Raw genomic sequence first — 26,802 nt, forward strand, 5'->3', positions numbered from 1 at the left:
AAGGTATCATCCCAGATCACTAGCTAGACTATAAGGTATCATCCCAGATTACTACTAGGACTATAAGGTATCATCCCAGATCACTGCTAGGACTATAAGGTATCACTACAGATCACTGCTAGGACTATAAGGTATCATCCCAGATCCCTAGCTAGGACTATAAGGTATCATTACAGATCACTGCTAGGACTATAAGGTATCATCCCAGATCACTACTAGGACTATAAGGTATCATCCCAGATCACTGCTAGGACTATAAGATATCATCCCAGATCACTAGCTAGACTATAAGGTATCATCCCAGATTACTACTAGGACTATAAGGTATCATCCCAGATCACTGCTAGGACTATAAGGTATCACTACAGATCACTGCTAGGACTATAAGGTATCATCCCAGATCCCTAGCTAGGACTATAAGGTATCATTACAGATCACTGCTAGGACTATAAGGTATCATCACATATCACTAGCTAGACTATAAGGTATCATCCCAGATCACTAGCTAGACTGTAAGGTATCATTACAGATCACTGCTAGGACTATAAGGTATCATCCCAGATCACTAGCTAGACTATAAGGTATCATCACATATCACTAGCTAGACTATAAGGTATCATCCCAGATCACTAGCTAGACTGTAAGGTATCATCTCAGATCACTACTAGGACTATAAGGTATCATCCCAGATCACTAGCTAGACTATAAGGTCTCATCACATATCACTAGCTAGACAATAAGGTATCGTCCCAGATCACTAGCTAGACTGTAAGGTCTCATCACATATCACTAGCTAGACAATAAGGTATCGTCCCAGATCACTAGCTAGACTGTAAGGTATCATCACATATCACTAGCTAGACTATAAGGTATCATCCCAGATCACTAGCTAGACTGTAAGGTATCATCCCAGATCACTAGCTAGACTGTAAGGTATCATCCCAGATCACTGCTAGGACTATAAGGTATCATTACAGATCACTGGCTAGGACTATAATGTATCATCCCAGATCACTAGCTAGACTATAAGGTATCATCCCAGATCACTGCTAGGACTATAAGGTATCATTACAGATCACTGGCTGTGACTACAAGGTATCATCCCAGATCACTAGCTAGGACTATAAGGTATCATCCCAGATCACTAGCTAGGACTATAAGGTATCATCCCAGATCACTGCTAGGACTATAAGGTATCATCCCAGATCACTACTAGGACTATAAGGTATCATTACAGATCACTGCTAGGACTATAAGGTATCATCCCAGATCACTAGCTAGACTATAAGGTATCATCACAGATCACTAGCTAGACTATAAGGTGTCATCCCAGATCACTGCTAGGACTATAAGGTATCATTACAGGTCACTGCTAGGACTATAAGGTATCATTACAGATCACTAGCTAGGACTATAAGGTATCATCCCAGATCACTAGCTAGGACTATATGGTATCATCCCAGATGACTGCTAGGACTATAAGGTATCATCCCAGATCACTACTAGGACTATAAGTTATCATCCCAGATCACTACTAGGACTATAAGGTATCATCACAGATCACTGCTAGGACTATAAGGTATCATCCCAGATCGCTGCTAGGACTATAAGGTATCATCCCAGATCACTACTAGGACTATAAGGTATCATCCCAGATCCCTGCTAGGACTATAAGGTATCATCCCAGATCACTGCTAGGACTATAAGGTATCATTACAGATCACTGCTAGGACTATAAGGTATCATCCCAGATCACTAGCTAGACTATAAGGTATCATCACATATCACTAGCTAGACTATAAGGTATCATCCCAGATCACTAGCTAGACTGTAAGGTATCACCCCAGATCACTACTAGGACTATAAGGTATCATCCCAGATCACTAGCTAGACTATAAGGTCTCATCACATATCACTAGCTAGACAATAAGGTATCATCCCAGATCACTAGCTAGACTGTAAGGTATCATCACATATCACTAGCTAGACTATAAGGTATCATCCCAGATCACTAGCTAGACTGTAAGGTATCATCCCAGATCACTAGCTAGACTGTAAGGTATCATCCCAGATCACTAGCTAGACTATAAGGTATCATCCCAGATCACTAGCTAGACTGTAAGGTATCATCACATATCACTAGCTAGACTATAAGGTATCATCCCAGATCACTAGCTAGACAATAAGGTATCATCCCAGATCACTAGCTAGACTGTAAGGTATCATCACATATCACTAGCTAGACTATAAGGTATCATCCCAGATCACTAGCTAGACTGTAAGGTATCATCCCAGATCACTAGCTAGACTGTAAGGTATCATCCCAGATCACTGCTAGGACTATAAGGTATCATTACAGATCACTGGCTAGGACTATAAGGTATCATCCCAGATCACTAGCTAGACTATAAGGTATCATCCCAGATCACTGCTAGGACTATAAGGTATCATTACAGATCACTGGCTGTGACTACAAGGTATCATCCCAGATCACTAGCTAGGACTATAAGGTATCATCCCAGATCACTAGCTAGGACTATAAGGTATCATTACAGATCACTGCTAGGACTATAAGGTATCATCCCAGATCACTACTAGGACTATAAGGTATCATCCCAGATCACTGCTAGGACTATAAGATATCATCCCAGATCACTAGCTAGGACTATAAGGTATCATTACAGATCACTGCTAGGACTATAAGGTATCATCCCAGATCACTAGCTAGACTGTAAGGTATCATCACATATCACTAGCTAGACTATAAGGTATCATCCCAGATCACTAGCTAGACTGTAAGGTATCATTACAGATCACTGCTAGGACTATAAGGTATCATCCCAGATCACTAGCTAGACTATAAGGTATCATCACATATCACTAGCTAGACTATAAGGTATCATCCCAGATCGCTAGCTAGACTGTAAGGTATCATCTCAGATCACTACTAGGACTATAAGGTATCATCCCAGATCACTAGCTAGACTATAAGGTATCATCCCAGATTACTACTAGGACTATAAGGTATCATCCCAGATCACTGCTAGGACTATAAGGTATCACTACAGATCACTGCTAGGACTATAAGGTATCATCCCAGATCCCTAGCTAGGACTATAAGGTATCATTACAGATCACTGCTAGGACTATAAGGTATCATCCCAGATCACTACTAGGACTATAAGGTATCATCCCAGATCACTGCTAGGACTATAAGATATCATCCCAGATCACTAGCTAGACTATAAGGTATCATCCCAGATTACTACTAGGACTATAAGGTATCATCCCAGATCACTGCTAGGACTATAAGGTATCACTACAGATCACTGCTAGGACTATAAGGTATCATCCCAGATCCCTAGCTAGGACTATAAGGTATCATTACAGATCACTGCTAGGACTATAAGGTATCATCACATATCACTAGCTAGACTATAAGGTATCATCCCAGATCACTAGCTAGACTGTAAGGTATCATTACAGATCACTGCTAGGACTATAAGGTATCATCCCAGATCACTAGCTAGACTATAAGGTATCATCACATATCACTAGCTAGACTATAAGGTATCATCCCAGATCACTAGCTAGACTGTAAGGTATCATCTCAGATCACTACTAGGACTATAAGGTATCATCCCAGATCACTAGCTAGACTATAAGGTCTCATCACATATCACTAGCTAGACAATAAGGTATCGTCCCAGATCACTAGCTAGACTGTAAGGTCTCATCACATATCACTAGCTAGACAATAAGGTATCGTCCCAGATCACTAGCTAGACTGTAAGGTATCATCACATATCACTAGCTAGACTATAAGGTATCATCCCAGATCACTAGCTAGACTGTAAGGTATCATCCCAGATCACTAGCTAGACTGTAAGGTATCATCCCAGATCACTGCTAGGACTATAAGGTATCATTACAGATCACTGGCTAGGACTATAATGTATCATCCCAGATCACTAGCTAGACTATAAGGTATCATCCCAGATCACTGCTAGGACTATAAGGTATCATTACAGATCACTGGCTGTGACTACAAGGTATCATCCCAGATCACTAGCTAGGACTATAAGGTATCATCCCAGATCACTAGCTAGGACTATAAGGTATCATCCCAGATCACTGCTAGGACTATAAGGTATCATCCCAGATCACTACTAGGACTATAAGGTATCATTACAGATCACTGCTAGGACTATAAGGTATCATCCCAGATCACTAGCTAGACTATAAGGTATCATCACAGATCACTAGCTAGACTATAAGGTGTCATCCCAGATCACTGCTAGGACTATAAGGTATCATTACAGGTCACTGCTAGGACTATAAGGTATCATTACAGATCACTAGCTAGGACTATAAGGTATCATCCCAGATCACTAGCTAGGACTATATGGTATCATCCCAGATGACTGCTAGGACTATAAGGTATCATCCCAGATCACTACTAGGACTATAAGTTATCATCCCAGATCACTACTAGGACTATAAGGTATCATCACAGATCACTGCTAGGACTATAAGGTATCATCCCAGATCGCTGCTAGGACTATAAGGTATCATCCCAGATCACTACTAGGACTATAAGGTATCATCCCAGATCCCTGCTAGGACTATAAGGTATCATCCCAGATCACTGCTAGGACTATAAGGTATCATTACAGATCACTGCTAGGACTATAAGGTATCATCCCAGATCACTAGCTAGACCATAAGGTATCATCACATATCACTAGCTAGACTATAAGGTATCATCCCAGATCACTAGCTAGACTGTAAGGTATCACCCCAGATCACTACTAGGACTATAAGGTATCATCCCAGATCACTAGCTAGACTATAAGGTCTCATCACATATCACTAGCTAGACAATAAGGTATCATCCCAGATCACTAGCTAGACTGTAAGGTATCATCACATATCACTAGCTAGACTATAAGGTATCATCCCAGATCACTAGCTAGACTGTAAGGTATCATCCCAGATCACTAGCTAGACTGTAAGGTATCATCCCAGATCACTAGCTAGACTATAAGGTATCATCCCAGATCACTAGCTAGACTGTAAGGTATCATCACATATCACTAGCTAGACTATAAGGTATCATCCCAGATCACTAGCTAGACAATAAGGTATCATCCCAGATCACTAGCTAGACTGTAAGGTATCATCACATATCACTAGCTAGACTATAAGGTATCATCCCAGATCACTAGCTAGACTGTAAGGTATCATCCCAGATCACTAGCTAGACTGTAAGGTATCATCCCAGATCACTGCTAGGACTATAAGGTATCATTACAGATCACTGGCTAGGACTATAAGGTATCATCCCAGATCACTAGCTAGACTATAAGGTATCATCCCAGATCACTGCTAGGACTATAAGGTATCATTACAGATCACTGGCTGTGACTACAAGGTATCATCCCAGATCACTAGCTAGGACTATAAGGTATCATCCCAGATCACTAGCTAGGACTATAAGGTATCATCCCAGATGACTGCTAGGACTATAAGGTATCATCCCAGATCACTGCTAGGACTATAAGGTATCGTCACAGATCACTAGCTAGACTATAAGGTATCATTACAGATCACTGGCTGTGACTACAAGGTATCATCCCAGATCACTGCTAGGACTATAAGGTATCGTCACAGATCACTAGCTAGACTGTAAGGTATCATCCCAGATCACTAGCTAGACTGTAAGGTATCATCCCAGATCAATAGCTAGGCTATAAGGTATCATCCCAGATCAATAGCTAGGCTATAAGGTATCATCCCAGATCACTGCTAGGACTATAAGGTATCATCCCAGATCACTAGCTAGACTGTAAGGTATCATCACAGATCACTAGCTAGACTGTAAGGTATCATCCCAGATCACTTCATACACAACAGGGTCATATTCATTAGTGCACACCGTAGCACAATGTGACAAAATTATTTGCAATAGTAAACGAAAATAAAATGTGTTTGTTATTGGGCAAGTTCAGGTAGTCTTTCCCCATTTCACTCCATTTTCTTCTAAGATAAGATCTGATCTAAGATATTATTAGATCTGACAGTTCATATGATTCCCTGCCCATCCCATCCAGATCCTGATCTGGAACCTGGAGATAGGTGAGCCGGTGAAGATGATCGACTGTCACTCTGATGTCATCGTGTGTATGTCCTTCAACACAGACGGCAGCCTGCTGGCCACCAGCTGTAAGGACAAGAAGCTGCGTGTCATCGAGCCGCGCTCCGGGAGAGTCTTACAGGTCAGTCTTGCAGCAAGCAGAGAAAGATTCACTATTTACCTCCTTTAAAGAAACATGGTTTCACTATGTACCTCCTTTACAGAAACATGGTTTCACTATGTACCTCCTTTACAGAAACATGGTTTCACTATGTACCTCCTTTACAGAGACAAGGTTTCACGATGTACCTCCTGTTTGTGTTTGTTCCCCACATTTAGAGTGAATATAATGCCCCATTACAGTAGTCTCTGTGTGTTTGTTCCCCACATTTAGAGTGAATATAATGCCCCATTACAGCAGTCTCTGTGTGTTTGTTCCCCACATTTAGAGTGAATATAATGCCCCATTACAGCAGTCTCTGTGTGTTTGTTCCCCACATATAGAGTGAATATAATGCCTCATTACAGTAGTCTCTGTGTGTTTGTTCCCCACATTTAGAGTGAATATAATGCCCCATTACAGTAGTCTCTGTGTGATTGTTCCCCACATTTAGAGTGAATATAATGCCCGATTACAGTAGAGTCTCTGTGTGTTTGTTCCCCACATTTAGAGTGAATATAATGCCCCATTACAGCAGTCTCTGTGTGTTTGTTCCCCACATTTAGAGTGAATAGAATGCCTCATTACAGTAGTCTCTGTGTGTTTGTTCCCCACATTTAGAGTGAATATAATGCCCGATTACAGCAGTCTCTGTGTGTTTGTTCCCCACATATAGAGTGAATAGAATGCCTCATTACAGTAGTCTCTGTGTGTTTGTTCCCCACATTTAGAGTGAATATAATGCCCCATTACAGTAGTCTCTGTGTGATTGTTCCCCACATTTAGAGTGAATATAATGCCCGATTACAGTAGAGTCTCTGTGTGTTTGTTCCCCACATTTAGAGTGAATATAATGCCCCATTACAGTAGTCTCTGTGTGTTTGTTCCCCACATTTAGAGTGAATATAATGCCCCATTACAGCAGTCTCTGTGTGTTTGTTCCCCACATTTAGAGTGAATATAATGCCCCATTACAGCAGTCTCTGTGTGTTTGTTCCCCACATTTAGAGTGAATATAATGCCCCATTACAGCAGTCTCTGTGTGTTTGTTCCCCACATTTAGAGTGAATATAATGCCCCATTACAGCAGTCTCTGTGTGTTTGTTCCCCACATATAGAGTGAATAGAATGCCTCATTACAGTAGTCTCTGTGTGTTTGTTCCCCACATTTAGAGTGAATATAATGCCCCATTACAGTAGTCTCTGTGTGATTGTTCCCCACATTTAGAGTGAATATAATGCCCGATTACAGTAGAGTCTCTGTGTGTTTGTTCCCCACATTTAGAGTGAATATAATGCCCCATTACAGCAGTCTCTGTGTGTTTGTTCCCCACATATAGAGTGAATAGAATGCCTCATTACAGTAGTCTCTGTGTGTTTGTTCCCCACATTTAGAGTGAATATAATGCCCCATTACAGTAGTCTCTGTGTGATTGTTCCCCACATTTAGAGTGAATATAATGCCCGATTACATTAGAGTCTCTGTGTGTTTGTTCCCCACATTTAGAGTGAATATAATGCCCCATTACAGTAGAGTCTCTGTGTGTTTGTTCCCCACATTTAGAGTGAATATAATGCCTCATTACAGTAGTCTCTGTGTGTTTGTTCCCCACATTTAGAGTGAATATAATGCCCCATTACAGTAGAGTCTCTGTGTGTTTGTTCCCCACATTTAGAGTGAATATAATGCCCCATTACAGTAGTTTCTGTGTGTTTGTTCCCCACATTTAGAGTGAATATAATGCCCCATTACAGTAGAGTCTCTGTGTGTTTGTTCCCCACATTTAGAGTGAATATAATGCCCCATTACAGTAGTCTCTGTGTGATTGTTCCCCACATTTAGAGTGAATATAATGCCCGATTACATTAGAGTCTCTGTGTGTTTGTTCCCCACATTTAGAGTGAATATAATGCCCCATTACAGTAGAGTCTCTGTGTGGTTGTTCCCCACATTTAGAGTGAATATAATGCCCCATTACAGTAGTCTCTGTGCGATTGTTCCCCACATTTAGAGTGAATATAATGCCCGATTACATTAGAGTCTCTGTGTGTTTGTTCCCCACATTTAGAGTGAATATAATGCCCCATTACAGTAGAGTCTCTGTGTGTTTGTTCCCCACATTTAGAGTGAATATAATGCCTCATTACAGTAGTCTCTGTGTGTTTGTTCCCCACATTTAGAGTGAATATAATGCCCCATTACAGTAGTCTCTGTGTGTTTGTTCCCCACATTTAGAGTGAATATAATGCCCCATTACAGTAGTCTCTGTGTGTTTGTTCCCCACCAGTACGCCAGCTGTAAGAACCACAGGGTGAACAGAGTGGTGTTTCTGGGCAACATGAAGCGGCTGCTGACAACAGGTGTGTCCCGGTGGAACACCAGACAGATTGCACTGTGGGATCAGGTGAGGCAGCCGGGGACCCCTGCTAGGCTACGGGACTGTATGTGTCCCCTTGGGTGGTGTGTAAGGAGTTGGTTGGGTGTGTGTGTGTGTGTGTGTGTGTGTGTGTGTGTGTGTGTGTGTGTAGCCATTAGAGTGTGTGCATATGTAATGTGTGTATGTGCACAGTACGTGCCTTATATGTGTGTCATAGGTTGTGTGGGAGTGAAATCTGGGGACCATGTTGTTCATTCCATTTTTTGTTTACTAAAGATTAGGGGATTGATGCTAATTGTGTGTGTGTGTGTGTGTGTGTGTGTGTGTGTGTGTGTGTGTGTGTGTGTGTGTGTGTGTGTGTGTGCGTTCGTGCATGTGTGCAAGCACACTTGTGTGAATATCCTCAAGCAAGGATCGTGTTTGTCCTCAAGTGTGTGTGTTCAGGAACAACGTCTGATCCGTGTGTGTGTGTGTGTGTGTGTGTGTGTGTGTGTGTGTGTGTGTGTTCCCCCACAGGAGGACCTGTCTATGCCCATGGTAGAAGAGGAGATAGACGGTCTCTCAGGACTGCTGTTTCCCTTCTATGATGCAGACACACACATGCTGTACCTGGCAGGAAAGGTAAGCACAACCCCCATAGACACCACAAAATACAAATTAGTCATTTGATTGGTTTAGGTAGATGTGAGACCATAGGGTATCCAAAACGTTAACTTGTAAACCAAAATAATATTTTACATTCCCTGATTCAATGATCGTATCCCCCGCACATTGTTATTGTTATTTTATTGTGTTTTAGTTTATTTAGTAAATATTTTCTTAACTCAATTTCTTGAACTGCTTTGTTGGTAAAGGGCTTGTAAGTAAGCCTTTCACGGTAAGGTCTACACCTGTTGTATTTGGCGCATGTGACAAATAGCATTTGATTTGATTTGATTTTGTGTTTCATCAACAACCCCTGTTAGTAATAGTAAAGGTAAAACATAGAGGTATATGTATTGGAAGACACCTTGATCAGATAGTAAACAAATATATCCATTCCATTCACAGGGCGATGGCAACATCCGTTACTATGAGATCACCACAGAGAAGCCATACCTGCAGTATCTCATGGAGTTCCGCTCCCCTGCCCCACAGAAAGGCCTTGGTAAGTGACAGACTCACTGGGGGCCGACCCCTAGAGACAGAGATCCAGGGTTTGGGTTTGTTTTCTCAGCTACATCTTAGCTTTCATTCAGTAATGTTGTTGCACGTTTTTTTGTTGTGAAAAACCATGTGTGAAAAATCTATGGAAATGTCTAAGGTAATGTTATACAGTAACAGGACTATGGTGATGTCTAAGGTAATGTTATACAGTAACATCGCTATGGTGATGTCTAAGGTAATGTTATACAGTAACAGGACTATGGTGATGTCTAAGGTAATGTTATACAGTAACAGGACTATGGTGATGTCTAAGGTAATGTCATACAGTAACAGGACTATGGTGATGTCTAAGGTAATGTTATACAGTAACAGGACTATGGTGATGTCTAAGGTAATGTTATACAGTAACAGGACTATGGTGATGTCTAAGGTAATGTTATACAGTAACAGGACTATGGTGATGTCTAAGGTAATGTTATACAGTAACAGGACTATGGTGATGTCTAAGGTAATGTTATACAGTAACAGGACTATGGTGATGTCTAAGGTAATGTTATACAGTAACGGGACTATGGTGATGTCTAAGGTAATGTTATACAGTAACAGGACTATGGTGATGTCTAAGGTAATGTTATACAGTAACAGGACTATGGTGATGTCTAAGGTAATGTTATACAGTAGCAGGACTATGGTGATGTCTAAGGTAATGTTATACAGTAACAGGACTATGGTGATGTCTAAGGTACCTCCATTCCCTCCCCAGGTGTGATGCCCAAGCATGGGCTGGACGTAGCAGCCTGTGAGGTGTTCCGCTTCTACAAGCTGGTGACGCTGAAGGGGCTGATCGAGCCCATCTCCATGATAGTACCAAGGAGGGTCAGTGTCAGTGGGGATGCCCCTCTCCCTATCCCTTCATATAGCAGTGTTTCTCAATCCATTCCTGGAGGACCTTAGGGCGTGTGCACATATTTGTTACAGCCCTGCACTAACACACCTCATTCATCTAATCCAGGGCAGTTGAATCAGATTGTATGTTAAATCAGTGCAGGGTTGGAACAAAAATGTGCGCTCTTGGGAAGAAACAGAGGTATAAAAGTATTGGAACAGGCTCTCAATCTGTCTCTCCTGGTGTTGCAGTCAGAGACGTACCAGGAGGACATCTATCCAATGACGGCAGGGACCGAGCCTGCCCTCTCAGCCAATGAGTGGTTGAGTGGGATCAACCGAGGTACAGTGCATGTGCCTTTAGTTTGAATGTTCAATACACCTCTTGATACAGTCCTCACAGTGGGAAAGGAAATGAAATGTTTACATCAATGTAGCACATTTTCATGAAGTAAATTGTGTCTGTGTGTGTGTGTGTGTGTGTGTGTGTGTGTGTGTGTGTGTGTGTGTGTGTGTGTGTGTGTGTGTGTGTGTGTGTGTGTGTGTGTGTGTGTGTGTGTGTGTGTGTGTGTGTGTGTGTGTGTGTGTGTGTGCGTGTGTGTGCAGACCCAGTGTTAATGTCCCTGAAGGAGGGCTACCAGAAGCCCAACCAGCTGGTGTTCAAGGCCCCGGTGAAGGAGAAGAAGAGTGTGGTGGTCAACGGCATCGACCTGCTGGAAAACGTGCCACCCAGGACAGAGAACGAGGTGTGTTCATCAGATACAGTGGGGAGGCCCAGACCATTCAGATTAAAATGAGAACAAAGAAATAACTATGACACTGTTCCTCAAGACAACATGCTACACTGATATACCTCAGTATAAAACACTCGTTCCTCAGAACACAATGCTTTCTAATGTCCTGAAACCCTCCTCATGGGTGTAGCATACTAGACATCGACTATTTCATGTGTACCACAGATATATAGTGGGGGAAAAAGTATTTAGTCAGCCACCAATTGTGCAAGTTCTCCCACTTAAAAAGATGAGAGAGGCCTGTAATTTTCATCATAGGTACACGTCAACTATGACAGACAAATTGAGAAGAAAAAAAATCCAGAAAATCACATTGTAGGATTTTTAATGAATTTATTTGCAAATTATGGTGGAAAATAAGTATTTGGTCACCTACAAACAAGCAAGATTTCTGGCTCTCACAGACCTGTAACTTCTTCTTCAAGAGGCTCCTCTGTCCTCCACTCGTTACCTGTATTAATGGCACCTGTTTGAACTTGTTATCAGTATAAAAGACACCTGTCCACAACCTCAAACAGTCACACGCCAAACTCCACTATGGCCAAGACCAAAGAGCTGTCAAAGGACACCAGAAACAAAATTGTAGACCTGCACCAGGCTGGGAAGACTGAATCTGCAATAGGTAAGCAGCTTGGTTTGAAGAAATCAACTGTGGGAGCAATTATTAGGAAATGGAAGACATACAATACCACTGATAATCTCCCTCGATCTGGGGCTCCACACAAAATCTCACCCCGTGGGGTCAAAATGATCACAAGAATGGTGAGCAAAAATCCCAGAACCACACGGGGGGACCTAGTGAATGACCTGCAGAGAGCTGGGACCAAAGTAACAAAGCCTACCATCAGTAACACACTACGCCGCCAGGGACTCAAATCCTGCAGTGCCAGATGTGTCCCCCTGCTTAAGCCAGTACATGTCCAGGCCCGTCTGAAGTTTGCTAGAGTGCATTTGGATGATCCAGAAGAGGATTGGGAGAATGTCATATGGTCAGATGAAACCAAAATAGAACTTTTTGGTAAAAACTCAACTCGTCGTGTTTGGAGGACAAAGAATGCTGAGTTGCATCCAAAGAACACCATACCTACTGTGAAGCATGGGGGTGGAAACGTCATGCTTTGGGGCTGTTTTTCTGCAAAGGGACCAGGACGACTGATCCGTGTAAAGGAAAGAATGAATGGGGCCATGTATCGTGAGATTTTGAGTGAAAACCTCCTTCCATCAGCAAGGGCATTGAAGATGAAACGTGGCTGGGTCTTTCAGCATGACAATGATCCCAAACACACCGCCCGGGCAACGAAGGAGTTGCTTCGTAAGAAGCATTTCAAGGTCCTGGAGTGGCATAGCCAGTCTCCAGATCTCAACCCCATAGAAAATCTTTGAAGGGAGTTGAAAGTCTGTGTTGCCCAGCGACAGCCCCAAAACATCACTGCTCTAGAGGAGATCTGCATGGAGGAATGGGCCAAAATACCAGCAACAGTGTGTGAAAACCTTGTGAAGACTTACAGAAAACGTTTGACCTGTGTCATTGCCAACAAAGGGTATATAACAAAGTATTGAGAAACTTTTGTTATTGACCAAATACTTATTTTCCACCATAATTTGCAAATAAATTCATTAAAAATCCTACAATGTGATTTTCTGGAGAAAAAAAATCTCATTTTGTCTGTCATAGTTGACGTGTACCTATGATGAAAATTACAGGCCTCTCTCATCTTTTTAAGTGGGAGAACTTGCACAATTGGTGGCTGACTAAATACTTTTTTCCCCCACTGTAACTGTGGATGGGGGGATGGGGGGATGAATGAGAAGAAAAGGGAGAGAAGAGAAGAGAGGGAGAGAAGGAGGAAGGTGGGTGGGTGGATTGGTGGATGGGTGGGTGGGTGGGTGGATGCCTGTTTTGGGTGTATTAAACACTATTTCGCATGGGGTGCAAATGCTCAAATGACTTCCCAAGCACAATTACAAACTATGGTCTATAGCTTGTTATCTATGTGACCCTGATCCATCTGTTCATTTCTGTAGTTACTGAGGATGTTCTTCAGGACGCTATGTGACCCTGATCTCTCTGTTCTGTTCTGTAGTTACTGAGGATGTTCTTCAGGACGCTATGTGACCCTGATCTCTCTGTTCTGTTCTGTAGTTACTGAGGATGTTCTTCAGGACGCTATGTGACCCTGATCTCTCTGTTCTGTTCTGTAGTTACTGAGGATGTTCTTCAGGACGCTATGTGACCCTGATCTCTCTGTTCTGTTCTGTAGTTACTGAGGATGTTCTTCAGGACGCTATGTGACCCTGATCTCTCTGTTCTGTTCTGTAGTTACTGAGGATGTTCTTCAGGACGCTATGTGACCCTGATCTCTCTGTTCTGTTCTGTAGTTACTGAGGATGTTCTTCAGGACGCTATGTGACCCTGATCTCTCTGTTCTGTTCTGTAGTTACTGAGGATGTTCTTCAGGCAGCAGGAGGAGCTGAGAAAGCTGAAGGAGGAGCTGAACACCAAGGACGTTAAAATACGCCAGCTGGAGCTGGAACTCAACAACCTGAGGAATGTCAGCCCCGCTGGAAACAATGTCTGACCTCTGGCCTATGGCACCACCACCACGCCACGTCCAGCTTCCTCCCTCCGTCCCTCCCTCACTTTCATCGCGTATCATTTGTACTTCATGTTGCGATTGATTATGTAATAGCCACCGGATAATGTAAATACTGATTATAGCGTTTGTGTAACAGTTTTTGTTATCTATAACGTAATCATGTCGACATAACTGCTAAATCCCTCAATTGATAACATAATAACCAACTGGTAATGCAATTTATTGTTATAAGATTTTTTTTTATTCTGTTCCATTGATGTATCCTGATATCCGGTTTGGTTTCATTACGATTAGTTATTACATCATCAGTTGCAATACGCCACTCCCCCCTACTGCAGAGCACCATCAGTGTACCCCAGGGGTCCTCACACCCCACCTGCCATGTCATACCATGCCCCTCTGAGTCCACGGGGCAAAGCCTTTGTCATCACCCAGAAATGCCACCCCCAAATCCTCCAACCTCCACCCTTCCATCACCAGAGACTACCCTGGGGAAAGAGATTGACTACCCCCTTCTCCACCCTACTCCAACCTCCACCCTTCCATCACCAGAGACTACCCTGGGGAAAGAGATTGACTACCCCCTTCTCCACCCTACTCCAACCTCCACCCTTCCATCACCAGAGACTACCCTGGGGAAAGAGATTGACTACCCCCTTCTCCACCCTACACCAACCTCCACCCTTCCATCACCAGAGACTACCCTGGGGAAAGAGATTGACTACCCCCTTCTCCACCCTACACCAACCTCCACCCTTCCATCACCAGAGACTACCCTGGGGAAAGAGATTGACTACCCCCTTCTCCACCCTACACCAACCTCCACCCTTCCATCACCAGAGACTACCCTGGGGAAAGAGATTGACTACCCCCTTCTCCCCCAATCCTCCCCCATGGCCTTAGTACTACCCACTGCAAACCAACTCACAGCAAAGCTGCAACATCTCAACCTCCCAATGGCAGAGTCTACTAGTAGTTCCACCTACTGTGGATGATGAGTTTTACAGGGACATGAATGAGAATGATGAGTTTTACAGGGACATGAATGAGGATGATGAGTTTTACAGGGACATGAGTGAGGATGATGAGTTTTACAGGGACATGAGTGAGGTGTATTTCAAAACGGTTATTTTTTCGTCCTTCATCTCTCCTAGGAATGTGTTTTCTGTACAAAGCTGCAGCTCTGGCTCAGACTGGCATACAGCAACCCAAATGTAGTCTTAACGGGCAGTTTGTCTGTCGCCTCAGTCATTGTCTTTAGGAGACGTTTTCTTGGAAATTGTATTATTGTTACTATTTATTTGTTATATTTGATGTTTTTAGCTAACTCTTTATGCACAAACATTAATCTCATGTCTTTGGGAGAAATCGTGGTCATGAAAATGATGGCTGACGCGCTTGTGATTGAATTATGTTTTCACCCAAATGGTGGCAATTTGGCCGAGACCGTATACTCAAACAGGTCCTGTATTTTCTTGATTGAATTGACACACTACTAAAATCTGGTCAATTGGAATATTAGTCAATATGAAATTAGGTTATGTACGTAACAGTACATCAAACCGAAATATTAATACAATAATTGTCTTTATACCTTTCAGCTATGAATATCCTATTTAAGAAAGTTACCAACATTGTTAATCTGTGGTTTCCACATGATCCATTCCACTCAAGTGAAGACGCTGTATGATATTTCCTGCAGTTCAGGTTACCTGTACTATACCTCTAGAGAGGAATCATTATTAGCACCATCATCATAACATTGTCATAATCGGTAACATTCACTGCAGGGGTTGACTGACTAAATGAATGAAACAGCAATATTACTTACACAAGGTAATTATTTACATCTTTACCCTAACATATACCTTGTAAAGAACCCCCCCCTCCCGTGTCCTTATCCAATGAATATGCCTAGGTTTATTATGGTGTAATAGTGTGTCCTTATCCATTGAAGACGCCTAGAAAACAAGTGATGTAGGTATAGTAGCCTGGTTGCCAGATGTTTCGTTTTGCTTTAGCCAACTCCTCTGGCATTCGTTGTCATGCCATATGGACATTGGAGAAGTTACCTAAAGCTCTCACAGGTGTGGCTGGCACCAGGCTATAGGCACAGCGCCCTGCGGGCATCTAGAGCGGCAACAGTGAAGGTGAGCATGGTGGATAAGGTCAGGTCAGCCCGTAGAGAATGACAGAGTCCTCAAGTGGCCTAAAGGAGAGGCTGGTCATACTAGATTGACTTGGCAGGTTATGAAAGGTGGAATAACAACATGGGAGCTGTGCTTTACCAAGGCTTCTATCCAGGTTAGACCTTTTTACCATTCATTTATTAGATGGATCTTCTCTAGGTATCTGGCTAACAGCAAAATAATTAGTGTGTTTTGAAATGTTTACATTTACGTCATTTAGCAGACGCTCTTATCCAGAGCGACTTACAGGAGCAATTAGGGGTTAAGTGCCTTGCTCAAGGGCACATCGACAGATTGTTCACCTAGTTGGCTCAGGGATTCGAACCAGCGACTTTTCGGTTAATGGCCCAATGCTCTTAACTGCTAGGCTACCTGCCAACCTAGTTGAAAAATCTGTTGATGTGCCCTTGAGCAAGGCACTTAACCCTAATTGCTCCTGTAAGTCGCTCTGGATAAGAGCGTCTGCTAAATGACTAAAATGTAAACGTAAAAATGGACATCACGGGAGACTAACAGTTGTTTGTCATTGAACTGTAGCTACACCATGATCCCTTATTGATATCACTTGTTAAATCCACTTCAATCAGTGTAGATGAAGGGGAGGAGACAGGTTAAAGGATGTTTAAGCCTTGAGACATGGATTATGTATGTGTGCCATTCAGAGGGTGAATGGGCAAGACAAATTATTTAAGTGCCTTTTTATGGGGTATGGTAGTAGGTGCCAGGCGCAACGGTTTGAGTGTGCCAAGAACTGCAACGCTGCTGGGTTTTTCACGCTCAACAGTTTCCCGTACGTATCAAGAATGGTCCAGCACCCAACGGACATCCAGCCAACTTGAAAACTGTGGGAAGGATTGGAGTCAACACGGGCCAGCATCCCTGTGGAAGGCTTTCGACACCTTGTAGAGTCCATACCCCGACAAATTGAGGCTGTGCCGAGGACAAAAGGGGGTGCAACTCAGTATTAGAAAGGTGATCCTAATGTTTCGTAAACTCAGTGTATTGCTCTGGTGAAGATGCAGCAGTATGCAAGGTGAGTGAAAACCACTGCAGTATTGTTTGAATGGGATGATAACTAACCATTTGGTTCTTTGGTGCACATGATGATGATAGGCTATATGTGTAGTAAATACTGGGAGAAGACCAGCTAAATGCACAGGATGATGATAGGCTATATGTGTAGTAAATACTGGGAGAAGACCAGCTAAATGCACAGGATGATGATGATAGGTAGTAAATACTGGGAGAAGACCATCTAAATGCACAGGATGATGATAGGTAGTAAATACTGGGAGAAGACCAGCTAAATGCACAGGATGATGATAGGTAGTAAATACTGGGAGAAGACCAGCTAAATGCACATGATGATGATAGGTAGTAAATACTGGGAGAAGACCAGCTAAATGCCTAATTGTACTCTGTGCTGATGAAACTGTGCAAGACCGACAATTCTCTCAGAAATACATAACATTGTACTGTGTCAGTTAGCCATCCTGTTTCACCTCATTGATCTACAAGTTCAACAATTAATATAAATTTGGCAAATTAATGCAATGACTGCATAAACTAGATTATTCACTCTTTTAGCATGCACTACCTGGGTTCTCCACATGATGTCAGTAGTAGGCTACAGATTTTACATTTTAGTCATTTAGCAGACGCTCTTATCCAGAGCGACTTACAGTTAGTGAGTACTGGCCCCCCGTGGGAAACGAACCCACAACCCTGGCGTTGCAAGCGCCATGCTCTACCAACTGAGCTACAGGGGAGGTTTGTACATTATGACATTAGGATGCTGGTACAAGGTAACACAAACATCTGGGATTCACAAAAATGCTGTCAAATATTAGTTGATCATGTAAGCCATTCAAAAGACCACAAACCACAACTTGTATAAAAAAAAAAAAAAAAATTAGATTTATTGAAGTGAAAGGGAGATAATCGAAAGTTTGTCTCATGGTAAGGGATTAGCTTTGATGACAGTGGGTTAAACATGCAAGGGGAACATGACTTAGGTAGGCCTATCTGACTATGAACTGCCCTATGGTTTAAGAAAAGAAAATGCAAAAAGGTGTTTTCTTTGCACATTGCCCAGCGGTGTATTACATGGGTGGGTAACCAATATGCACTTGAAGACTGGGACAGCAACAACAAATTTGGATTCAGCGAATATATTCAGTAAATATCATTCAGTGAAAATGGAAATTGTGTACCAGATTCAAATAGCCTATTTTAGGTACGGCTGCACAGATATTCAATATCTTACTACAGTTCATCGTTACAATTAATTAAGTGTAAATGTCTGCCATTATCAAACGGTAATAGAAAAACAAAATAGATTTGGTCAGTATTTACAAATAACACGTAATTTCCGAACTATCAAAGCTAGGGGTTAAGGAGCAACATTCTGACAAGGGCAGACATTCTTTACTGTGCTTAAAAAGACACCCTGCATACAGGCCATTCTATGCATGTTTAAACACACACCCTTTCTATGATGAAAACAGCACATACTGTAATGATATACGGATGACACCACATACGCTTAATTTACACTGAAAGAAAAAGACACTGAATAAGAAAAGGAGATAGGAAACTGTCATACTTCAAATCCTGTAGTCGACTTTAAAATCTAGTTCAGACATGCATTTCTAAAAGGATTTTTGGTAGTTTGTCGCTTTAAATACATAAATCATCATCAGAAATCTGTATACACAGAAGGTATCAATATCAGTGAGATAACAAAACCTTTACAGGTTAGAGCTAATAATAGTGGACTTTTACGAAATGTTGTGAACTTCTGCCCTTTCAGTGGTTTGCAGGGGACAGAAGAGTAGAATAGAAGCAATCAAAAAGTACAAAAAAAATCATACGAAAAAAATTATATGTCAACTTGTTTCCTTAGACCAACCCTTTACCCAGCTGGCCCATGACACTACCCATGCCTACTGTAATATATGACAACAGACAAATACAGAGGGGTGGGGACAGGGAATACAAGGTTAAAACAGTCTGATCAGAACATAGCTTGGTGGTGAGCACATCTTTAGTCGTCTTCATCCTCCTCCGCTTCCTCGTCTAGATCCCTTTTCCTCTTCTGACCTCGCTCCTCTTCTAGGAAAACAAAAAAGTCATTGGTCACGTTCAACTTAAGTCAAAGTGTTATTTTAAAATCAGTCCCAACATTAAAGCTACACACGATACTGTGACAACGCGCATTCGGTTACAGCAGTGAGATTCCCACCCCACTCACCTTCATTGTCCTCATCACTCTCCTTGCCGTCCAACTCCTCCTCTTCCTCCTAAGAGGAGACAAATACAGCTCAGAATCTCCCTTGTCATGGGCCCTTGGTCACATTCAAATAATGATGTCATAGTGCAGTGGTTGAGATGCCCCTTCTGGGGGGTGAAGAGCACCAGGCCTTTGCTGGTTTAGCAGACATTATCCCAGTCTGCATCACTTAACACCAGCAGGTATGTGATCATTTTGTGTGGCCTTTTTTTATTTTTATCATTGAACTACTCACGCAGGCCTCGATCAAGATAAAAGTATCATTGCAGCACCTTCCTCAAAGTCTCACCTCTCCACTTAGGTCTTCCTCTTCCTCTTCTTCACCTTCCTCATCCTTATCCCTTGGTGGGGCATCTTCATCCTCATCCTCCTCCTCCTCCTCCTCCTCCTCATCTACCTCTGCAGTTGAAAATAGAATTAGCCTATTAAGAGTGATCAGAAACACCTACGGGCTATTACAAAGTTACAGTTATAATGCAAGTCATTCACTGCGGCAACGTCGTATAATACAGTTGTTACAAAAGGAAACGTTTAACAACATCATGAACATAATTACCATCAGAAAAACACAAAGGTCATTGGTCAGAACACTGTGGGCTTATGTTTCAAGCACGCCACAATCAGAATATTATTTATTTGCCAACATTTTAAATAATATGAATCTGTCTTAAATCGTACCCTCACTGTCATCATCTTCATCATCCAGTCCCTCCACATAGGCCTCTGCATCCGAATCTGGCGCCTCCTTGTCGTCTTTGTCGTAGCCGTCGAGGTACGTCAACTGGGGGAGGAGCTTGAACACGTTGTCTCGGTAGTCGTTGAGATTGGTCACCTCGCAGTTGAACAAGTCTAAGCTTTTGAGGGTCTCTAATTTTTTCTGTGAAAGAAGAGAAGTCGGATGATGAAATATGAATATTTCGGCTTTGTTTATTTTCTTTAATACTGTTTAGTTGCTAATTGTTTACCTCAAAAGCTTTACATATAAGTTATGAGGTACATTTCAATCAATCAAATTGTATTTATAAAGCCCTTTTTTACATCAGCATATGTCACAAAGTGCTATACAGAAACCCAGCCTAAAACCCCAAACAGCAAGCATTTGATAAATAAGGTATTTTCTGGACAATGTTATGTCCATTTAGGGGCCCCTTTTAGACTCAATAGCACATTGAAAGGCAAAACTACTGTATAGTATATATACACAGAGCTGCTACGTTGTCATGACACCTGCTACCTACCAGAGGTTCTATCGTGCTGAGGTCTTTAATTTTGTTGCCGCTCAGGTTGAGGTGTGTGAGGTTTGGGCATTTCTCCGCCAACACTTCCAGCCCACCTGAGATCCTGTTGTCGCTGAGTTCAAGCTGAGGAGAAAATAATGCAACAATTGTACGAGTAATCACACCAGGACACCCATAAAACATATTTTAGCACTTTACACATTACTGCACAACAAGTGGTAATAGTATAGCAACAAAAAATGTTTGTTCAAAAATGAGCAAACCAACTTTTTTCAGCTTGTTCAGCTTCGGCAAGTTGGAGACCGAAGTCAGCCCAACGTTGATTGTGCTTAGAAATTCCAACTCTTCAAATTCATCTGTGAGGCCCTCGATTTTGCCTTCATTTGAGCGACAATTATCGAGCACCAGTTCTTTCACCTGGAAAACAATAGAGGAATAGGAAATATGTAACTACAGTATGCCTGTCAGTCCATTTGAGGGAGGGCATTCCCAAAGCAATGGAGTCTGCAAAAAGTCCATATCTGACACCAGAGGAGGCTGGTGGGAGGAGCTATAGGAGGACGGGCTCATTGGAAATGGCCAGGATGGAATAATTGGAACGGTATCAAACACATGGAAACCACATGTTTGACTCTGTTCAATGAGCCCATCCTCCTATAGCTCCTCCCACCAGCCTCCTCTGTCTGACACTGGTCTGGTGCAGAAAATGTTACATAACTGATTGTGTGTTGCTTGGCCTTTAATGAATTGATCATTTATTAAACATATTAGCCAGAATCTGGGTTGTAGTTTCAGGTAACTCATTTATTCCATTGATCACTATTTGCAAATACATGGAGCAGGTGATTTCTCATAGGTATCTACATGTAGTAATGCATACACATTTAGATTTAACTCACATTAAACATATGCTAAATGTGATATTACCCAACTTGTACACGCACACATTTTTAGGACATTATGCAGATTAATGTTTTGCACAGGATTCACCCAGATTCTCATTAGTGTCCTAAGAGGACAGTGACTAATATTAATATCTTACAATTGGTGCTGCTGCTTGTATTACATTGTCGCAGTCCCACAAATTAACCCAACCAGCTCATAGGCAAAACGCAGACACCTCTGGTATATAAAATTGGGCATTAAAACAACTTATTTTCACGGTTGAAATTAATATTATGGTGAGTACCTTTGGCATTATATTATACGCTGCATTAGGCCATCTGTGCTGCTTGTGAGAGCCAAATCCGCAAATTATGCACGTATTACGCACGTAACAAATTCGACTAAATAATGAGAAAGCCACGCAATGATCGACGTGTGGGTGTATTTGTCGATTTTCATTGCTCTAAAACCGAATACAACCTGCTACGAGTCGTGCAATGGGTCATCATGAGAGTAGGAGGGGCTGCGATTAGAAGTTGGTTGGGTTGGCAGCAGGCGCAAGAACACCAAACGTTACATTATTGCTTGCTCATAAAGAGTTGACGATTTGGATTGTAGCCTACTGCAGTATGTTTAAAGGTATGCAGGAAAAAGTTATCGTTCGTGTTAAATGAACGCACAGCAATTTACACGGTATCTTCCGATAGAAACCGTTGCCTTTGTTTCTCGGTAAAATGGCGGCTTGTCCTAGATCTTGAAACTGGAGCACCGCAGCCCGAAATTGCCTGTTGGTTTTATGTGCTTAGCTTGACAGAAAATTATTCTCTGTTGTTTGATACTGAAACCAGAGTCAAACTCATCGTTTTACAAGTGGAGTCCAAGCATCCGTATAGCCTATGCCACCAAACGAGCCATAATGTAAAACAACACTGTAACAACAACGTAACATGCCTTTTTGATTGCGGTCGGCAATAATCTGTCAATGCATGATATTCTCGGAATGTGCACCTTGTTTAGAATGAGTCGAGCTAGATATTTTTCTTTACACGTTCTTACAGTAATTTTTGAAATACAGACAAAACCTTTTTATTCCGGTTTTAAATTAGTTGTGTAGGCTAACACCAAATGTAGGATATGCACTTACTAATACTTAGGCTATTATAACAAATACAAAGTAGGCCTAGCCTACCATGCACGGTTAATATAGCCTACCCAACGATACACAAGTCTATTTGACAGTCTTTGGAATTAGCCTATTTTTGGATAAGCAATCCGTAAAACAGACCATTGAGATCGGTTACAAAACCAATTCCAATAGGTATAGCCTGTGCTGCGTAATAAGTTGTGAGCGAGAAATCGCCAGGGTACAACAAACAAGGACATTTTGTAGCCTATGCACGCGCTAAAATAGTAATTGTTTGAGAACTGATAATTAAATAGCTGAAAAGAGGCTATGAATGCTCCTTGTTGGTGGGAAGGAAAAGGGCGCGTTCAGGACTACAAAGTTACCAATAGGCAATATGGTTCACGCTTGCCTTGTAAATACAGATATGAAAATGATAATTGGTGCATTCTCATAAACGGCACTTTCAGACACGCTTCCTTCCAATCATTTTAAGTTGGTTACGAAGTCTAGAGCGGCAATTACGGTGATAAATATCTGCAACAGTGAAACAATGTAACACAAACTGCTCTGGTGATGGCAACATTGCTAACTCGCGAAAAACTTTGTAACCCTTTGCATATCACACTATCATTAAAACAATTGCAAACAATACGATCTCAACGTTAGCTTACATCAGATGGCGTGCGATTCCGCAATTCTAGATGGATTCTTTTCTTCATATCCATCTTGAGAAAACCAGTCCACGGATTTTATAAACCAAGTATACAGACGTAAAAGTATTTTACTGAAATTGCAACTACTACTCCTTGAACAGACTGCTGTTGTTCATTCAAACATGATCTCCTCGGTAGGCGGGAATATGAGTTGGGATTGTCGTCACCATTGACCAATTACAATCGCCAACAAAAAGGGGGAACGGATTTACACAAGATCACCCGCCAATAAAAGGCGATTATAAAATTGGGTGGGGTTTTCTACACAAAGTTTGGTTGTATGTTCAATATTTAAGATGATATCCAAAGTACGTACACATAAACATTGAATGATGTCCTTCATGATTTACTTAGCCCACAACTAAATAATTAAATGTAGCTTAACAGTGAGGATTCTCCTTAGCAATTAATTTAGATATTATTGTCAAAATGTTACCTTATTTGTGCGGTAGGTTACGGACACCTTCAATGATGGACTAATTACGCACGCAGGTGCGGTGCTTAAAACCTTTCAATCGACGTTTCTAATATCTTCGTCATTTGATCATTTTGAGTGTCGGCGAGTCTGCTGCCAACATCATTTTGGCATTGGGCCTTGGCCACAACATCATAATTATATAAGTACGCCTTTATGCACTGCACCCATGGAAAAGTCAAAGCTCAGTTTCCCTATACAGGCTAATGAAGAACGAGCAGCATGCAACTGCGGCAACATCTGGGGGTGATATGTAGGCCTAGCCATAGTAGTTTATGCATAGCCAAACTCCTGTTTTTTTTTTATCTCCAAGAATGTGTGGGATGCAGGATTGTTGGCACCAAAATGTATTGACACACCAAAACCACTCACATACACATAAAGTGGTCGCATCAGAAACCCCCCCATCGCCGCCATTACATGTGCATGATTGAAACAATGGTCTCACCATATATCCCAACCAGCGACTGCAATTGTGTAGGTAGGCTACAATAGGCTACATTGACTTCCGCATCTCTTATGAACCAACATTCATGCATTGGTGATGGAGAAAAACAAGGTCACCTGACTAGGCTACTCCGGCGCCATCTTGCCAGTAAAATACAATACAGTGAAATGTAATTTATTGATGATTAAAACGAACAAAAATCATTAACATTACCTATCATTGAGGTCAGTTCTGTATGGCGCTCCGACATTGCTTTAAAAAGCATGGAAAACGTAAAGCTTTGCGCGCTACTAATTGTTTTTCTCAAATGCACCGACTTTGCTGCCTTGAGAGAACACGTTTCATGAGAATCTCTGTCGCTCATGTCATGTACATTTCAGGTAATTTCGTTCTTGACAGTCTTCTTCCACTTTCCTGGCCAGTTTCCGCACCGTGCCTGCAGGATCATTTGGAACAATTTTTGGGTATTGCTGTTTGTCGCATTTGCCAGCACCATATTTCCGCTGGGTGTGTCCTTCTGACTATATGCCCTTGTTCTGCCTTGAATGTGAGAAGAGAACTGCATACTGCGTGTTTCTTGTGCGCAGCGCTGTTTTCCACGTCGCTCGACCTTTCCCGCCACCATCTCTCCCTCCCTTGCTCCGAATCCAGCTGAAACGCAAACATTTCGCTTGAGACTAGGAGGATAGGCAGGAGAGTTTGTAGGCTAGGAAAATAGCAACATCAGGTAACTCTATCAGGTCAGGTTGCTCTGATGATGTGTACATTTGTAACAACATTGTATTATTATCATGCTGTTTCATAGTAGGCTACGTTTGTAAATGCATTACTAATAGCCTACTTGCCTATGAAGAGGAGTGGCCGGTTTTGGTAACACAAGAGGAATATGTAGGTTAATATATCTATCAATCACTTGTGTAGCTAAGGCTAAGCTATAGCCAAACATTCTCAATTCAAGGCTTCTATTACTATGAAGTATAACTCAAGTAGGCTACTTTGTAGGAATTACAGTGTTACTACACAGGTATAAGACAATAAGAGGAAACGTAAAGTGCGTTCACAGTGATACATAATGTAACCTGTATGCTATCTTTAACGGCACTCCATCTATTTTGGTTTGAACTGAAACAACATATGAATACAGGTTGAATGGTGGGCTAGATTAACAAATGAACATTTACAAGTACTACGTGTGTATGAATGAAAGATGCCACTTCCCAAATGTAATGTTTAACTTCTAAAGGCCCAGATACATTGCAGTCCTTCCTCCTACCTAGCAGGTAATATAACTGAGTATGATGTGATGGGTTTGATCAAAGTTGATTCAGGACCTACACAAAGACAGTCTTGTAGCCTATAGGCCTATACTAAGAGCTTGGAATATTTAGTTTTTTTTACATAGGCCTAGTTTTCATGTTGCAATTAGCTTGACTACATGCCCCTTTGACTAGATACCTACTGATTCGATAAGCCTATCAAGCTCATGTATTCACATTTTGTTGAGTTAATTTCGCCTGTTCAGTCACAGCTGCTCAGCTCCATGGCTGTACACCATTGCCATCTAGTGGTGGATAGAGTGCCTTGCCTACTTTATCTCTAAGCATGTGGCAGACTTGCAGCGTTACGTAATTATTACAGATCAGCAGGGTATGAGGTTTCTTATACAAGAGCTGGAAACACCAAAAGGAAATGTGCCAACCCAGTATGGCTGCAAGAGCAGAACATGAAGTTGTTAATTGTTTGGGGTGACATAGCAATTATTCGTGAAGAGGGTAATTCAGCCATGTGTTTGAAGTTAACATGCTGGCTTATAAATACTGTAAAGTCAAAAATGGAAAATGTTTAAATCAAATAAAATCTAATGTTATTTGCCACATGCGCCGAATACAACAGGTGTAGACATTACCGTGAAATGCTTACTTACAGCCCTTAACCAACAATGCATTTATTTTTTAATAAAAAAAAGTAAAATAAAACAACAACAACAAAAAAGTGTTGAGAAAAAAAGAGCAGAAGTAAAATAAAATAACAGGGAGGCTATATACAGGGGGGTACCGGTGCAGAGTCAATGTGCGGGGGCACCGGCTAGTTGAGGTAGTTGAGGTAATATGTACATGTGGGTAGAGTTAAAGTGACTATGCATAAATTATTAACAGAGTAGCAGCAGCGTAAAAAGATGGGGTGGGGGGGCAGTGCAAGTAGTCCGGGTAGCCATGATTAGCTGTTCAGGAGTCTTATGGCTTGGGGGTAGAAGCTGTTGAGAAGCCTTCTGCACCTAGACTTGGCGCTCCGGTACCGCTTGCCGTGCGGTACCAGAGAGAACAGTCTATGACTAGGGTG

General features: G+C 41.9%; 2 protein-coding genes and 2 long non-coding RNA genes across 8 annotated transcripts in view; 2 read left to right on the forward strand and 2 right to left on the reverse strand.

Annotated features, from left to right (window-relative positions):
* Window positions 1-15,922, forward strand: part of LOC121548169 (coronin-2B) — a 76,593-nt gene extending 60,671 nt beyond the window's left edge. For 3 of the 4 annotated variants that reach the window (XM_041859518.2, XM_041859522.2, XM_041859519.2), the window contains 8 exons: window positions 6,114-6,278; window positions 8,585-8,701; window positions 9,191-9,295; window positions 9,725-9,821; window positions 10,584-10,696; window positions 10,958-11,048; window positions 11,312-11,451; window positions 13,938-15,922. In XM_041859518.2, coding sequence (XP_041715452.1) covers window positions 6,114-6,278; window positions 8,585-8,701; window positions 9,191-9,295; window positions 9,725-9,821; window positions 10,584-10,696; window positions 10,958-11,048; window positions 11,312-11,451; window positions 13,938-14,078 — 969 coding nt within the window. In that variant the 3' untranslated portion in view covers window positions 14,079-15,922. The other variant, XM_041859521.2, reaches the window with a different exon arrangement.
* Window positions 14,340-16,531, reverse strand: LOC123482422. The gene is made up of 2 exons (XR_006657706.1): window positions 14,629-16,531; window positions 14,340-14,556 (listed from the first exon to the last, which is right to left on the reverse strand). It is a non-coding gene; the product is annotated as an uncharacterized LOC123482422 (long non-coding RNA).
* A 517-nt stretch (window positions 16,532-17,048) lies between these two features.
* Window positions 17,049-17,768, forward strand: LOC123482423. The gene is made up of 2 exons (XR_006657707.1): window positions 17,049-17,464; window positions 17,564-17,768. It is a non-coding gene; the product is annotated as an uncharacterized LOC123482423 (long non-coding RNA).
* A 411-nt stretch (window positions 17,769-18,179) lies between these two features.
* Window positions 18,180-23,691, reverse strand: anp32a (acidic (leucine-rich) nuclear phosphoprotein 32 family, member A). Of its 2 annotated transcripts, none has more exons than XM_041859524.2 (7): window positions 23,498-23,691; window positions 21,083-21,232; window positions 20,816-20,938; window positions 20,256-20,454; window positions 19,867-19,976; window positions 19,539-19,587; window positions 18,180-19,396 (listed from the first exon to the last, which is right to left on the reverse strand). In XM_041859524.2, the coding sequence occupies exons 1-7, from the start codon at window positions 23,549-23,551 to the stop codon at window positions 19,332-19,334; spliced, it is 750 nt and encodes a 249-aa protein (XP_041715458.2). In that variant the 5' UTR covers window positions 23,552-23,691; the 3' UTR covers window positions 18,180-19,331. The 2 variants fall into 2 exon arrangements, with proteins under 2 accessions (XP_041715458.2, XP_041715457.2); XM_041859523.2 differs by having other exon boundaries at window positions 18,180-19,399; window positions 23,498-23,690.
* Window positions 23,692-26,802: the final 3,111 nt, after the last annotated feature.

This window comes from Coregonus clupeaformis, chromosome 32 (assembly GCF_020615455.1).
Source record: "Coregonus clupeaformis isolate EN_2021a chromosome 32, ASM2061545v1, whole genome shotgun sequence".
Classification (NCBI taxonomy): Eukaryota; Metazoa; Chordata; class Actinopteri; order Salmoniformes; family Salmonidae; genus Coregonus; species Coregonus clupeaformis.

What these genes read in the sequence shown, in the direction of transcription:
- anp32a (XM_041859523.2), bottom strand. Translation starts at nt 23,551, where the DNA reads ATGGATATGAAGAAAAGAATCCATCTAGAATTGCGGAATCGCACGCCA. An exon ending in GGAATCGCACGCCATCTGAT is followed by an intron (nt 21,233 to 23,497) that starts GTAAGCTAACGT and finishes ATTGTTTTCCAG; the next exon opens with GTGAAAGAACTGGTGCTCGA. An exon ending in GAGTGATGAGGACAATGAAG is followed by an intron (nt 19,400 to 19,538) that starts GTGAGTGGGGTG and finishes TTGTTTTCCTAG; the next exon opens with AAGAGGAGCGAGGTCAGAAG.